At 38.6% G+C, this 16,513-nt stretch overlaps 1 protein-coding gene across 3 annotated transcripts; it reads right to left on the reverse strand.

Moving 5' to 3' along the window:
• Nucleotides 1-2,219: 2,219 nt before the first annotated feature.
• On the reverse strand, nt 2,220-15,842 carry kynu (kynureninase). Of its 3 annotated transcripts, none has more exons than XM_078291029.1 (14): nt 15,818-15,842; nt 13,149-13,345; nt 12,057-12,177; nt 11,819-11,901; nt 10,140-10,201; nt 9,961-10,032; nt 9,119-9,193; nt 8,103-8,249; nt 6,338-6,436; nt 5,693-5,766; nt 5,330-5,382; nt 4,619-4,704; nt 3,519-3,758; nt 2,220-2,492 (listed from the first exon to the last, which is right to left on the reverse strand). In XM_078291029.1, exons 2-14 carry the CDS (start codon nt 13,315-13,317, stop codon nt 2,361-2,363), a joined length of 1,413 nt encoding a protein of 470 aa, XP_078147155.1. In that variant the 5' UTR covers nt 13,318-13,345; nt 15,818-15,842; the 3' UTR covers nt 2,220-2,360. The 3 variants fall into 3 exon arrangements, with proteins under 3 accessions (XP_078147155.1, XP_071752304.2, XP_071752305.2); XM_071896203.2 differs by lacking the exon at nt 15,818-15,842 and adding an exon at nt 14,522-14,649; XM_071896204.2 differs by lacking the exon at nt 15,818-15,842 and having other exon boundaries at nt 12,057-12,147; nt 13,149-13,199.
• Between the last annotated feature and the right edge of the window lie 671 nt (nt 15,843-16,513).

The following is a 16,513-nucleotide window of genomic DNA, read 5'->3' on the forward strand; positions in this document are numbered from 1 at the left end:
TTCTATAAAAAACCTGGAAAAACCTGAGTTTAACTTCCAGAACTTTTCTACTTTTCTAATCCAAAATTACATGAAGTTCATCATTCAGCGTCTTTAAAATCTGGGGGATCCAGTCTGTAAAAGTTTTTTTTTTTTTTTTAAATAGTAGATCTTTCATTTTAGATCCAAACTGTCCATTTCTCCCAGTTGAGACACAACAACATGCCAGCCTCATTTATTTCTGTATTATATCTACTGTATGCGACCCCACGGTCATCATTAACACAGTAAATCTGCATATTCCACTCTATTTTTTTTTTTTTTACTGTACAGCCATTTTGAGGTTAAGTAGCCCAAGGAAAGACAATACCCAGCCTCTCTTCAATTATTTATTCTCACATCACCCCAAAAGATGACAAATGCTAATTCTGGTCCGTTCCCCAGCTGGGCATCCAAGTGCTCATTAGTTTTAAAGAAGGTTAATCCATTTAGGTTTTGCATATTGATATGCCAATTATGTCTAATCGTGGAATAGGCATCCGTCAAGGTAATAGTGCATAAACACATGCAAGAACATTAGGGGCAAGTCAACGTTATAATAAAGTAGGTGTTAATTGGTGAGGGGAGGACTGTCGGCTAACTGGAGTGTGTAATGTACAGGGGGGGGGGGGGGGGGGCATCAGAGTTTCCCAAATCATGTCATTTGCAAACCCCATGCTGCGATCTCTCAGGGTGCTGCACCCAAATGTTAGACTAGGGGGGGGAGGGACACAAGAGCAAGGGATTATGGGAGATATCGTTTGAAAATCGTTGTGGAAAAGGAAGTAAATTCCAAAATAAGATTTGTGCTATTTGGGGAAAAAAAGCACCGACCTTTACAAAGTATCACATTTGTGCAGACTGGATTCTCAACATTTTAGAGATATTAGATGATGCACTTAAGATATATACTGTATATATTTTTTGTCTAAAATGGATATATAATGTTTTAGAAAAGAAGTTTTCTCTGCCTAAGAGCTTGATCTGTGATGTGAGACATTCTGCACCATATCAAAAGGTTTCTGGAAGCCACAAAAGACAGACAGACAGGCTGAACAAGGGAAGAGACACCATGTCAATATCAGAAGGTTTGTTTAAATTATTATTCATGTTTTGTATGCAATAATCAGATAAAACATATGAAATAAGCAACTATATTTGGAAAAATTGCAACAACTGTGGAAAAGACCAAGATGAATCACTGCAAGAGATGAAAAGAAAATGCTGTTTGAATAATTTTAAATATTTGTGATGTTGCCTCTACAAGTTAAGTCCTAGAGGTTTCTCAGTAGAGCTCAAACCTTTAACGCTGATCAATTCTCTAACTTACAAAGCTGCAGCCTCCAAAACGGTTTATATTTGCTTAGCGTTTGTCTTGCAGGTTTGCAAAAACGGAAAATCATCAAAATGGTGGAAATCCCGGATCCAGATCGCCAAAATCTAATCAGCTGATCCTCGCGAAAAGTCAGCGATCTGTCCGCCAGATTTCAGACAAATCCGTGACTTTGTGAAGAAAAGAAAAGAGAAAATCCAATAAGGCACTCTCTTGAAGTTAAAAACACTTTACTGACTTTGGCTATTTCATGTTAAAACGCAGAGACTGACTGCTAAACTGAAAAAAAAAAAAACACAATAGAGAACAAGACATGTAGGTCTATAGAACTTAACTCCTAAACCCCTCTAAAAAAAAAAAAAGGGAAGAAAATCCAATATGCAACGCCAAATAACATATGCAAATCTAACTGACATGACACTTTTAACATGAAATAGCCAAGGTCAATAAAGGCTTTTTAACTTCAGGAGAGCGCCTTGGGTTTTCTCCTCTCTTTTCTTCACATGTCCAGTGAACACGTTTGAAGCCCATGCAGCGTTCCTCTTCTGATCAACAAATCCACGACTTTTTCAGATATCTTCACAGACAGGAGTGAAAACACAACCTTCTTCCAACACTGTTAGTAAAGTATTCAATAAGGAAACAGCACAAAGAACAGTGGTGACATTACTGACCCATTTCTTCAGGTGTGCTATATTAGTAGATCTAAAAAACAAGATTTTTACAGAAAACCTTTAGTACATCTGTGACATCAGTCTAGATAAGAGCAGCAGAGAAATTACAAAAATGTAAAAAACAAAAGAATTGAGCATAAATCAAGCTCATAATGCTCTTCAAGGCAGTCACAAAGACAAAACATAAAAAATTTGGTCAAGGTTCACACATCCAAGAATAGAGTCTTCATAAAAGTCTTCATATCTCTTTATTAGTGTGCAGCAGGCAGTGAGTAGAAAGCTGTACATTTCCTTTTTTCTATATATTTTTTTTTTTACCATAGTCTTTTAGTTTTTCATTCCTGTGGAGTTTGGCTGCTGGCAGCGAGCGCTGATCCCAAGGTTTCTATGAAGCGGTGAACGTCGCTGAAGGAGTTGTAGAGCGGCACCGGAGCGACTCGCAGCACACTGGGCTCCCGCATGTCACACTGAGCAAGAGGACACAAGTCTCAAGTCAAGTCTCAGGTCAAGTCTCAAGTCTAAATGTAGAACAGCAAGTCAAGTCAGAACAAATCAAGAGTCCAGTATCAATTTAATATCTTAAAGAAAACTAAATATCTAGGACTTTTCAATGCAATATGGTTTTAATAGGATAAAAACTTGGTAAGAGCATCATGAGTTTGATTTCTATAATCAGTTTCAACTTCAATAAATTCAATCATTCCATACAAATTCAGAAAACAGAATTTAAATTCAGTCGTCCGCTGGAACAAATCTCATCACTTTCAATCTAAGTCATTTACACAAACACAAGATCTCAAGTCAAGACTTTAGAAACCTTTTCAAGTCATCAAAGTACAAGTCAGAGTCAAGTCCCAAGTCACAAGAACCCAAGTCAAGTCCAGTCTCAAGTCTTCTCTTCATGCATCAAGTCAAGTCTCAAGCAATTCAAACTGGGACTCGAGTCCAAGTCATGTGACTCGAGTCTCCACCTCTGCCTTAAACACTGTTATAAAACAGATTTTGGCAATGCACATTGTGCTGTTTTTGTTTTGTTTTGAAGATTTCTCCCATGAGTGAAGTTTTCATTTTTAGCTAAAATTGTTCTTATTTAAGTACGAACAAAGCCTTTCCCAAACCTTAACCGAGTTGTTTTAGTTGCCTAAACTTAACTGTTAGCTAATCTTTAGCTGAAAATGCTGTGTCCAATTTATGTTTTTGTCACAGAATCTAATTTGTGGTGGAGGAACTTAATCTGTGTTTCAGATTTTGCTCATTTCACTATTTTTTTTTTTTTTTAAGATTATTTTTTGCCTTTATTAGACAGTTCCAAATAGAGAGAGACAGGAAAGATTGTGAGAGAGAGAGAGGGATGACATGTGACAAAGCTTCTGGGCCGGATTCAGGCCCAGAACGTTGTGTTAACATGGGACGCGCCTCAGACCACTGAGACACACTAATTTCACCAAACTTTCTGCGACCACGTTGGGGAGTTTTATAAGACATCTACTCACAGCCACGCCCCTCCTCTCCAGCTCCTGGAAGACTCGGCGGATGGGGACGGAGAAGCAGAGGGAGAGCTGGCAGCCTCTCTGCTGCGGGTCGGAGGGCGTGATGACGGAGACGTGGGGCCGGGCGGGCCGGGCGGGACGGGCGGCGTCCCGGCCGTAGTAGTGCTGGATCAGATACTCCAGGTAACCCGTCAGCAGGATGGACTTCCTGCGCAGAGCCTGCATGCTGGTCAGGTTGAACACCTGGGAGACAAACAGAGGAAGATGAAGAGCTGACCTTCACCTCTACAGAGGCCGTGCTTTAAATCACTTCCTAAAACCCATTTGGACAAAAAAGCCTTTTTAGATTTTTTATAATTTTCAAGTGGCTGCTAAAAACTGCCTCTTTTAATCAGCCTTCATTTTAACTGTTTAATTTGATTGTATTATTTTATCTTTCTATTTTACTTGATTTGATTATTTTAATTAAATGCATTTTGTTTGTTCTTTTATATATATTTTATCTTTATATCTGTTTTTTTTATCTGCCTTCTATTGATGTAAAGCACTTTGAGCTGCATGTTGTGTATGAAAGGTGCTATACAAATAAAGGTTATTATTATTATTATTAGTAGTAGTAGTAGTATTAGTATTAGTATTAGTAGATAAGTGAATAAAAACCCTAGCAAAACACTCATCAAATCAACCAATAAAGAGATAAATAAGACATAAATAAATAAGTGACATAATATAAACAAGTGTTAAGACAGACAAACAGGCAGATAGATAGATTAATGGATAGATAGATTATTTTAAGAAGTATATAATAAATGTAATCTGTATACCACTTCTCATACAAAATGCTTTACAGACAATAAAACACTAATAAATGAAAGCAAATAAGAAGCAACAAACTTCCCAGAGCAGACATGAAACAAAGTGAGAGGAGAATATTTCAGACAGACAGATAAATATTACTTCACACCAGCTTAGAGCAGAGTTATACTGACTGTACTGTAACTCAGTACTGGAGATTTCTGTGAAGACTAAACACCTACAGTAGTTCAATTTACCATCACACTGTAATACTGTTCATGTGTGTGATAAGCAGTGTGATGCAGTACCTCCAGACTGGCCTGCAGGGGGCAGACCAGCAGGATGGACTGGTTGGACAATCTGAACCCGCTGACACCGGGCTGCAGGTCCAAAACTGAGGAGAGAAGAGCAGAGGTACTACAACTGGTCATGATTAGGCCCTGTATATGGATCTGTTTAACAAAATACTACTAGTACTACTACTACTACTGCTTCTACTACTGCTACTATTAGGCCTGCTACTACTACTACTACTACTACTATACTACTACTAGGCCTAGTGCTACTACTTCTACTACTACTACTACTACTGCTATTACTACTACTAGCACTACTATTACTACTACTGCTAATAACAATAATAACTTTGATTTAATTTTTCATTATCTGTAAAATATAGAGGATCTACAAAAGAGCATCTCTAAGAATATGTTCTCATTTAATTAGTATTTTATCATTAGTTTTGAGCAGATTTAGAAATGCCTAAATTGTATAAAGTAAATTTACTAAATATAAAGGTTTGACATCAAAATAGACAAATTTGGAGATACAGGATTTGTTTTTGCAGAGCTCCAGTAGTGATGTAATACCCAATGACACCACAAGATGGCAGTATAAATCAACTTTACATTATATCTTTGGCTACAATAAGGCACTCAGGTTATGTGATGTTGTACTTTGTCTCAGGTCTTACACAAACATCAAGGTAAAGGGAATAAAAAAAGATAATTTCCAGGTACCGTTATTCATCTGGAAACGTGTTTTCAAGTCGTGTCCCCACCATCCCAAGAGCCTGGAGGACAAAACCATGTTAAAATTACAATGATATTTACAGTAGTTTATTCCATGCTGGGTTATGCTATAATATATTTACCAATCCACAGAATGTGATGAACTATCAACTTGCCTCGGATGTTAGAGGGAAGTGGAGTGTATAAATTCTTATTATATGATGATATGAAAAAAAAAAGATTATTTAGACTAATTAAGTTTGTCATCCAGTGATAACAGGACTACACACTGACACAGCTGACAATACATCAGTCTAGGACATATTACATGTTGACCATAGTGTGTAATGACACTATTTTAAATGCACTCACGCTGGTTTGACGGTGTGTTTGTGCTTCTCATGGATGAATGCCCCCGCTAGACCGCCGGCGCCAGAATTCACATACTGTGTGAAGACAAAAACAGCTGATTTTAACACAGTTATCTGGTATTTAGTATTGTCATATTTGAAAAAATCCACCCTAAAACTCTTGAACACTGTTTAAAAACACTATTTGGCGATGCATTTCTGTTGTTTGGTGTGTTTTTTCCATCGCAGAAGAGGCAGTGATGCAGTTTCTCCACCAACAGTAGGACAAGCCAGCTAGCTATATTTAGTTTTGATTAAAAGCAACAAGTTAACGCCCCTTCTCTGGGGGTTGGCGAAAGGCATTCTGGGAAATGTAGGAAATCACTAACTGAAGTAGAAGCAGACGAGGCAGGCTGAGGGAAAGTGGGTGCACCAAAACAGTAAATTACAAAAAACTTAATCACAAAATATCTCCTGGAATGAAGTGAACATCACAGATTGATGATATCTAACAGTGAAAGAAGAGCTGAGAATTTCACCTGTTCTCCATCAGTGAGTGAATTCAGACGAAACACAAAGTTAATGAAAAGTCTGTGCAGAGCGCTAAACAATGTGAAACAGCTGTGATGGGAAACCAGTTTTGGGTTTTTCCCCCCCACAGACCGACCTTGTAGGAGCACCAGCAGGCGAAGTCGACGCCCCAGTCGTGCAGCTTCAGCTCGGCGTTCCCCGCCGCGTGGGCGCAGTCGAACCCCACGTAGCAGCCCTGAGGGACACACAGCAGAGGCTTTAACAGTATGAATCTGAGACATTTTTCATATTAATAAATCTCTGTTCTGCTCCTCTCTATCTGCTCTAACTCAACAGTGATCTAACCTATATCCACTTCATGAAATCTTTTCCATTGTTTTTTTTTCCCAATCATTTCCGGATTGTTTTGGAATAAACAGAAGAAGAAGAACTGGGTAGGTAGCATGAGCAGCGATAGCAGCCATGGCTGAACAGACAAAACAAAACTAGGAACTGTAACTAACCCTAACCCTTACCACTTTTAAGGATTAAGAGGAGTGTGTGTGTGTGTGTGTGTGTGTGTGTGTGCGCTAGTGAGTGAATATTACAGAATCCAGCCAGCACACACACACACACAAGCTCTGGCCTCATTTCATGAAGTTTGTGATGTAATTTTCCTTTATCTGTACTTCTGTACTTTGGTGTTCTGTAAAGCACTTTGTCACAAACTTGTTGACTTAAATGTGAGTGTGTGTATGTGTGTGTGTGTGTGTGTGTGTGTGTGTGTGAGAGAGAGAGCGAGCGAGAGAGAGAGAGAGAGAGAGAGAGAGAGAGAGAGAGAAAAACGTGAAATATGAAAATGTCATGATAATGTATTCTAATTCTATTTGCAAATGTCCTATTTATATTGTACATTTTCCCAATTTTATGAGGTCATTGTTTACACATAAACAAGTTTACAAGTAATGCCACAAGTTTGCTGGTAGGTGGCGCTGTCTGATCACAGATCTGTCTCTGCTGAGCCACACAGGTTCAACACAGCCTCCCACAGCCTCCCTGTTTCAACACACTGAATCACAACTTAACAGCAGACTGTGACACAGACTTCACTGGAACTCCTGACTTCCTGATTTCATTTTTCTCATCTAGTTTCCAGTTTTGTCGTCTACTTCAGCTCAGTTTAAAGCTGTGCTAGTGAGGACGCCCATTGAGGACATACAGTATATTCATGCATTTTATTTACACCGTTTTCCCGTGATAATGAGTTAACTTTCCCTTGTTTTCTTGAGGTATCAAATTATTTATGTCATTATCTTGAGACAACACATTTTGTTTCCCCTAGATCTTACGATGATTTCCTCGTTATCTTGAGAAAACAAAGTAAAGGGCAGAGATTAAGTATCTCGTTATCGAGAAAACCAAACTTTGTTTTGATATGAGATAATGAATTAATTTATATTGTTCCTTGAAATTTCCAACTGCGGTGCATTACACTTGACATGCTGACATGCTGACTGACTGACTGACAACATTTGGGTTTTGAATAACATGTTTTCCTTTAAGATGTTAGTTCCAAGCAGAAAACTACTACAATAATAATTTTAATAGAAAATTATGAGAAAATTATCTCGAGATCTCAATAAAACAAAATGTGTTATCTCGAAATAATGATGTGAATAACTCAATATCTTGAGAAAACAAAGAAAATAAACTTGTTATCACGGGAACATAAGATGTTTGAATATTTGTCCTCAGTGGGCTTCCGTAACTTTGGTATAAAGCATCACAGACTTGCCGGGATGGTAAACATGAGTTTACTGACCTCACTGCACAGGATTTCTGGGTAATGAAGTTCAAGCAGTGTTCAAAGTTGCCTAGTGCAGCTTCAACTGAGTCTGGTGGTTTTAGGTTTTTGGTGTTACCTTCCTCTGCCCGGCCTTAGTGATGGCGGCCATGTTGAACAGCTGGCCGGTGTAGTACTGCACGCCGCTGAACATCACCACAGCGATGGAGTCGCCCTCCTTCTCAATCAGCTCCAGGATGTCCTCCGTCCTCAGAGTCTCCTCCCCCTGGCAGACAGGAGGCAGAACCATCGGGGGTCAGAGGTCAACTCATTTCCCCTTTCAGAGTCCATTCAGATTTATTTTGCTCCTGACGACGGCCCAGCTTCCTTTGATATTTGTCATTCCCTTCATCTCTGTCTTACATCATTTTTCTAGATGGGACTATTTTGTTCCAACTATTGCCAGTGTTTTGTAGCTTTGACCTTTGACCTCTTTACTATTGGTTGCTTTTTATGTTGGTGATCCAGGAATTGAAGCTTTTTTTCTACTGTTGCACTTGTTTAAGTCACTCTGGATTCTGCTTCAGTACTGCTATAACTAGTACTACTGCTATTTCTACTACTACTGCTATTTCTACTACTACTAGTAATGCTACTATTACTCCTCCTAGTAGTATTACAACTACTACTAGTGTTACTAGTAGTAGTGTTACTAGTGTTACTACTAGTCTAGTCTAGTCTTGTTTATTTACTACTACTGTTACAAGTACTACTACTGCTACTACTATTACTAGTACTACCATTACTAACTATTACTACTATGACTGTTACTACTACTACTACCATACAATCAAGACTTCTACTGCTATTACTATTTCAACTATGACTATTTTAACAACAGTAGAAGCAGTCATATCTGTATAGTGGTTGTTGTAGTAGTAGCAGCAGCAGTAGTAGTAGCCTAGTAACAGTAATAGTAATACTAGAACTAGTCCTAGTAGTAGTAGTAGTAACAATTACTACTACTATTATGACTGCCACTACTTCTACCACTACTACTGCTACTACTAATAAAATGCTTATAGGAGTGTTAGGTCATGTATTTTTAGCCTTGCTGGCCCCACTAACAGCTCTGCTCTAAGGCAGTTGACGTACCGGTCTGGGCGACACGAGCAGCATGCTCTGCTGAGGGTCGCATCCTCGCAGCCGGACCTGAGATTCCACAGCATACTGAGGAGAGAGGAGAGCACATCCACTTTACTCATCCCAGAAGGAAACTTGAGCGTAAAACCACAGAGAAGAAGTCAGAGAAACACAAGAGACGGCAGGAACAACAGTCATAAAGACAAATAACCAAACCACAAGTTACTGTAAAAGCATGAATGTTGTTGCCAGATAGAGGACCAGTGTTTGTTTTTGGTGGTTTTTGTTTGTTTTTGGTGGAGATCCACAGCGGCAGCCATTGGTTAAGTCCTCTTTCATGCATTTATCCTGCATCTATCCTGCAGTCATGCTGCACCGCAAAAACCGAGAAGTTGTCCAGTGATTTTATCTTCTCTCCAGACCTATCATGATATTTTCAGTCAAATTCTCTCACTGCACTGGCAGATAATCTTGCTGGTTTAAATAAATGTCACTTGATACATGCCAATATGACTTCTTTCAAGAAATTTCAAGAAAATGTCCTGAAGTTTGAGTGTTACACAGTATAAACAAATTCAATTTTGTAACAAAGCTACTGTGTCTCTCAGCTGACTAGTAAGCAGACCATTCCTTTTAACATCCAAAAAAGCTTGATTTATAAAGTAAAAAAAAGTGGGACTTCAACCGATGGCTGCATCTGTGGCTCAGCTATGAATCAGAGAAAGGCACTTGCACAAAAACACAAAAATCCATCTTGGAACAAAGGAATGATTTTATGGAAAAGTGGCCTTTTAGTGTCAGAATGAGGGACCTTAAGCTTTAAAACAATTGTCTGTTAATGTGGATTTACTCACGTGGTCTGAAGGAAAGGCCTTGTCCTCTAGAAGGATTTTGTGACGTGTTGCTGTAGGTTTGTAAAAAGAAAGCTACAGAACAAAAGCATTAAATGACCGTTAGCTTTGAAACTGACTAAATGACTGGCATTTAATGAATATACTCTGTACAACAGAGAATTTGTAGGAAATCAGCTTACTAGTAGCAGATGTAAATTAACTGTCAAACCGTTCATTAGTGCCACTTCTTCAGCTTTAGCACCTGTAAGACACACAGAGAGAGAGAGAGAGAATGAGTGATCATCCTTTTAGTGATTTCCTCTATGACTTAAGTTTCTTTTCATTTGCTGACTACAATAAATGAACAGGAATTTCTCTTGGTAGCTTTGTTGCAAAGAGATATTGACAACTTACATAACAACAGTGCAAACTGACATACATAATACAGGGACAACAGGACCTCACATACAGTACAAAGGGACAATATTACACTATACACCCCAAAAATGTATCAAGTGGGTTTTCTAAGATCCAAAGGGAGCCAATAAGCACCCCAGGGTTCCTCACTGGCAGAAATACCCGTAAATACTTCCTTGAAGAACCCCGATATGTTAAGAGGTTCATGGAAGTACCGTCAGGGGATGTGAACCATTAATGAAGGGGTTCCTCAAGGAACCATCTGGGGTTCCCCTATGGTTGAAATCTGAAGAACTCCTCAAAGTTCAGTGAAACTCTTAATTTGAAGAGTGCGCATATCAATCTACATATATCTATTCAGTGCTCATTGGAGGGATTTTTTCAGATTCAGATTTCATTTATTTAGCATTTTACAGGAATTTGCCTTGCGTGTAAGAGCATTGAGTCAGACATTTAACAAAGACAACATTTAAGACATCAAAGAACAGATATAAACCACACAACAGGAATGATGCCAAAATGTTCCCTGGAGGCAACTTTCATAGTTTCAAAGTACCTCCTGACACACATGGTACGGGAACAACAGGACCTTTATAAAGGGGATCCTCAAGGAACCTTCTGGGGTTCAGTGCATATCAATGCATATCAATCAGTCATTATGTGCATTCATTCTTCATACTTCCAACAGTCCTGTTCTTTCAAAGTGGATAAGAGTTATAGGCCCATATATGTATCTAACTTATTTTTTAAAGTAGGACTGAACTAGAATCAATGGTCAGATCATGTTAATATATAAACTTCTCTACAATTTCAGATCACTACTTCTCTGCAATTTCTAAAACTGTTGTGTTGCATTTGGTGTACAGATAGGCACAGATACAAATATTGCAAAACAAACATTGAGTCTGACTTAGCACTAAGTTTCATTACCAGGTCCTAAATGGATTGTTACAGGAAACAAACAGAATACATACTACCTTATACAGACCCTGTGTAAATAAATGCAGATTTGTTTAAAAGCTTTAAAGCCTTCACATGTACTTTGGACTCTACAAAACAGGCCTGGATGCAAAAGTGCAACGACCTGACCCGAGTAGCCTCTCAAAGAATGATGACAAAGTTGCAGAAAAGGTTTAGAAAAAAGGCCTGGACTGGGCTGATTGGACTATCACTATGTTGAGTGATAGCAGGTCACTACAATTGTCTCAAAAGTGAGAAAATGAGAACTTGTAGCAGCTCTAAAGCTAAATGGTAAGTAAAGTTAAATTATATGCGGCCAAGTCTGGTAGTTTTGTGTAGGAAATTGGTGAAATAATAATAACAATAATAATAATAATAATAATAACTTAAAAAGCATACTGTTTTTGACCCACAACAATCTCACAAAAACTAAAAATAGCATTTGAGCTCAGTCTACCCTCTGTAAATAGAAAAAAGGTTTAAAATAAAGTGTGTTACTTACCGACGACATTTGCCATGAGTTCCTCTATGTTGTTTTCAGCCCAAGCCCAAGGTCGAGAGCCTTGGATGTGACCGTGAACGCCCCTGTAGAGGATCAGCAGAGCAGCAAAAGTTAATGTTCTCAGTTCAGGACTCGAAAGATCCTGAACTGAGTTTACCTTATGCATTGCACAAAAAAAAAAAAACACCCATCTCTCACTGTAATCTTTTGGTAAATATTGATTTTAGCCTTAACATACGTTTTGGCCCATTTCTCCAGCTCTTCTTCCAGGTACTTCCTGGCCATTTTGGGCTGGAGCCCCAGGGAGTTTCCCACTAAGTAAATACATTCTTTGGTGCCATCGACAAGCGAGAGATCAGCTGTAGAGACATCAGAGGGGAAATCCACTAAATTTAAAGAACATCATTTTTATAGTGTCTGTTTTGCTATTCTCTCGCCCACAACAGCAATTCAACCTACTGTATATCCAGTTCATGAAAGCTTTTCCATTTGCTGTCTGTCATACTCCATTGTGAGTTTATAGTGACCTTATTGTACTTTATAGTATTTTTTAATCACTTATGGATTCACTGTAATATTCTAATCATATTCCTCTCGTGACTTTAAGCTTAGCTGCGATATTTGCATAGTATCATAAGTATTACAATTCTTTTTCATTGAAGGCAGTCAAAATATATGCAATGTAGCCTATACTTAGCCTGGTAAGACCATCCTGATCACGTGACCTCACATTCTGTTTCGCTCCATGGATCAGTCTGGACTTCCAGCCGCCCACATCGATTTCAGTGGGCGGGAGTACTCGCCTTGACAGACAAGCTCCTTCAGCCAATCAGCGAATCCAAATTCAAATCCAGTCGGAAGAACGGCGAAAATGTCTTTTCCACCGAGAAACTCCGCTAGTGCATACTCTTGTTCTTGTTTAATTGTTGTTATTGAGTCTATTTCTGCAATAACTGCACTTATGGCTGTGTTTACTCTGCAAACATTAACGTTAAGGCTTGTTGCTTCGGGAGACGCAGCGGCGGCCTGTATTTCACGTCATCAACTACGACGCAGTCTCTGATTGGCCCGGTTACATCATCAGCTACGAAGCAGTCCCTGATTGGCCCGGTTACATTGTAATTTCAGGAAATCGATGTGGGCGGCTGGAAGTCCAGACTGATCCGTGGAACGAAACAGAATGTGAGGTCACATCAGGATGGTTTTACCAGGCTAGCCTATACTGCTTCTGCTACATAAAAAAACTCCACTGTATCACTTTACACTGGGAATCTGTAGAGGTTTCACTGAGTTGAGTGCAGGAATAGCAACTTGGGAACGTCAAACTCACAGGGAGGCAGATCTGCAATTTTGGGCACCAGGAATTTGTCCCTGAGATGTCTCAGTTCGTCGTTCTGGTCGAGGTACGCGGCCACTTCAGCGGAGGTCGTGCTGCAGCCCAGCGTCTCCGCGACACACTCCAAGATTTCCCTCGGAGGCGAGTCGGCGAACGAGTCCATTAGCGCGTCGAACTGGGGCGCCCTCTGCCTGCGGAGAGGAGACATGCATGACGAAATGTATTTTTATATAAACATCAATTACAGCGGCCTTCTTTTCCTCAAAACATTAATTACAGTCCTCATTTTCATACATGTGTCTGTGCAGATTCATTTCAATCATCAAGGTAGTAAGCTGTCCAAGAACATTTCATACATGCTTTATACAATATCCAAAAAATGTACATGTAGATGGAATTCATTTGAACTGTATGAGTTGTCAAATTGTATTTTGGATGTCGTCACTGTCCAGTGAAAACCTCAAATCTCTAAAATATCAACTTTTCAGATGCTAAGAAAAACAGCCTTGTTTTCAGCTTAACGGCACACTTTTATGTTTATCCAACGGGGTTTGAAACCCAAACATGGTAGAATTTTCTCAACTGGTAGAGGAGCAAGTAATCCTTCAACCTTCAAATTAAAAGATTGGAGACACAATATACTTGCATCTGTTGTCAGCAGAGCATAGGAAGAAAATGCATTTTCCAGTGTCCAAAATATATTTTGAAAGAATGTCATTTACATTCAACTACAATGGTCAATTTAGGATAAACATCCATTACAATAGTCTACACGTCTCATTTTACCTTACAACATCTTTTACACTGGTCTAACTTACTTTTACTTTACACATTAACTTCAATGGTCTAGTGATACTATAATCATTGATTATAATGGTCTACCTTTACTTACCACTTCAATTTCAGTGGTCTATTCTTAGTTTACACATCCATTGCATTTTCCTTCTTTTATTTTAAACATCAATTGCAATGACCTACTTTTACCTTTAAACATCTATTACTCTGGTCTATTTTTACTTAAACACCAACTACAATGTCCTCCTTTTACTTTAAACACCAACTATAATGGCCTATTTTTACATTAAGCAACAGCTGAAATGCCCGTCTTTTAGTTACACATCAGTTTCAATGGTTAACTTTTAATTTAAACATCAGTTATTATGGTCCATTTTTACCTTTAAGCATCTATTACTCGGGTCTATTTTTACTTAAACAGCAACTACACTGCCCTTCTTTTACTTTAAACATTAGTTGTAAAGGTCTACTTTTACTTAATACATCAATAACAACGGCCTACTTTTACTTTCTCTTCTAATCTTCTAATCTTTAAAAATGTGTTTAAAATAATGAACCAGCCTGTAAGTCACGGTGGACCAGTTGATGTCCAGATGAGCTTCAGCAGGTTAAGTGTCTCCTCTCCAGTGGAAATGCTCTTTAACCTCTATGTGTGTAATCTATAGTCAATCATTAATCAGTAAATCATTGTTTGAATGTCCTCAACTCAAACCCGAGATAAAGAGGAGCGGATGGAATGAAAATGTCCTGCAACTGTCTCTCTCCACTGAGCAGTGTGATTCCCCCTTTTTTAATTTGTTTCACTTTCTGATTTGTTGTAATGTCTACCAGTCAGCGTAAACCAGACAGGCAGGCAGACATGTAAACGCAACACGCTGCAAAAAATATCCATATTTACAACTTTTTAGTCCAGTGGTTTCCAAACTGCTGTCCGGGGACTTCAAGGGGTCCTTCAGGGAGTTCCAAGGGGTCCCAGTAGGATTGTTATAATTTGGGATTTTTCCATTCGTTTTTATTTTTGTGTGGGTTTGGTAGTTTTATTTTATTTCATTTGCAAATGTTTAGTATTAGTTGGGTTTTTTTAGAAAAAAGTTTAAAAGGTATTTTGTAAATATTGGAAACAAGTATTGTGTGTAATACAAACAAATCATAAAATATTTTTCAGATTTATTTATATTACAATACATCCTCAACTGACTTAAAGTTGGGACCAGTTCAAAATTCTGCGCCCAAAATTGATTTTCTTTTTTGCCCTGCACAAAAAATATTTCACTTTTGTTTTGTTTTTTTAGTATTACAAGTAGACAAGATAGCTTTACTTCAGTTTTACTTTTTTCACAAAGCCTTGTTTTTATTTTATTACATTTTACAACAATGTTTTAACGCCTAGTTTTCCTCTTAGTTTCAGTTTATGATAATACACATGGTCCCCAGCAAAATGAGGAACAGTTTAACTTCACTTTCATTCCCTAGAAGCTGCAACAATGTGGAAATGCAGAAGCATGAGTATTTTGTTTCGTTTTGTTATCTACCTACCTGACCGAAGACTCCTCAGACTGGATTCTCTATGGGACAAACTCTTCTCAGATGAGACTCCAGGTCTGACCCGAAAAGGTCTGATTGAGTCTGGTATACAGTCTAAAAACTGTATTTTTCCTAAAGCAAGATTCTGCCAAAAGGGGCGAGACTAGTATATTGTTTTCACTGCAGTTGTACCTGTTTGGCCAAGTGACTGTGTTGAAACAAGACAAATTCTGACCCCCATTGGCAGATTTTTCACTTGCTTTGAGAAAAATATTATTTTACCACTCAATTCTAGACTAAATGGACACAAGATGAATTGTTTTTTGCAGTGTATCCAAACTCACCGTGCGTAACAGACGCTCCAGCACCAAAAAGCATTTCAGTGAGATGCGTTTCCTAATCTTTAGTGTTGTTTGTGTTGATTTCGAGAGCGAACTGCAGTTTTACAGTGAATTCGCCGGGTTTTACTTCCTCAAAGCGGGATATAGGACTCGTGCAAAAGTCAAGTTCACACGCATGGCTTTCAGCTGGCAGGTTTTCGTAAAGCTACATTTTTTACATTGTTCTATACTATACTATACTATATGTTGGCAGTCATAATGTAAAAGAGATATGAATGCATGACTGCTGGTTGGGTTATTCTCAGGCTGAGCAGCAGTCAACAATACTAGATAAACTGCAGGCGGCTGACACTGTCATAGCAAATAACCAGCCATGCGTAAAGTCTCTCTCTCTCTCTCTCTCTCTCTCTCTCTCTCTCTCTCTCTCTCCCTCTCTCTCGCTCTCTCTCTCTGTTTTTCTCTCTTATTTCCTCTAGATGGCAGCAAAGTGTCGTAAATGAGCAGGGAACCGTAACATTTATTATATTCCTATAATATTTCTATAGGAACTTACAGTGTGTCTGTGGTTCTCTATAGCGCCTTCCTGTATTTTTCGAGTATTATTATTATTATATTTATCCCCTATAGTATCACTATAATACTCCTATAGTATTCCAAAAGTTTTCTATAGACACTCATAGTGTGTTTGCAGTGTTTTAT

This window comes from Centroberyx gerrardi, chromosome 21, assembly GCF_048128805.1.
Source record: "Centroberyx gerrardi isolate f3 chromosome 21, fCenGer3.hap1.cur.20231027, whole genome shotgun sequence".
Lineage (NCBI taxonomy): Eukaryota > Metazoa > Chordata > Actinopteri > Beryciformes > Berycidae > Centroberyx > Centroberyx gerrardi.

Coding starts and splice junctions, on each gene's coding strand:
- kynu (XM_078291029.1), bottom strand. CDS start 13,317: ATGGACTCGTTCGCCGACTCGCCTCCGAGGGAAATCTTGGAGTGTGTC. Junction 9,194..9,960: donor AGGCCTTTCCTTCAGACCAC/GTGAGTAAATCC, acceptor CTCTCTCCTCAG/TATGCTGTGGAATCTCAGGT. Junction 5,767..6,337: donor CCTGCTGGTGCTCCTACAAG/GTCGGTCTGTGG, acceptor GTCTTCACACAG/TATGTGAATTCTGGCGCCGG.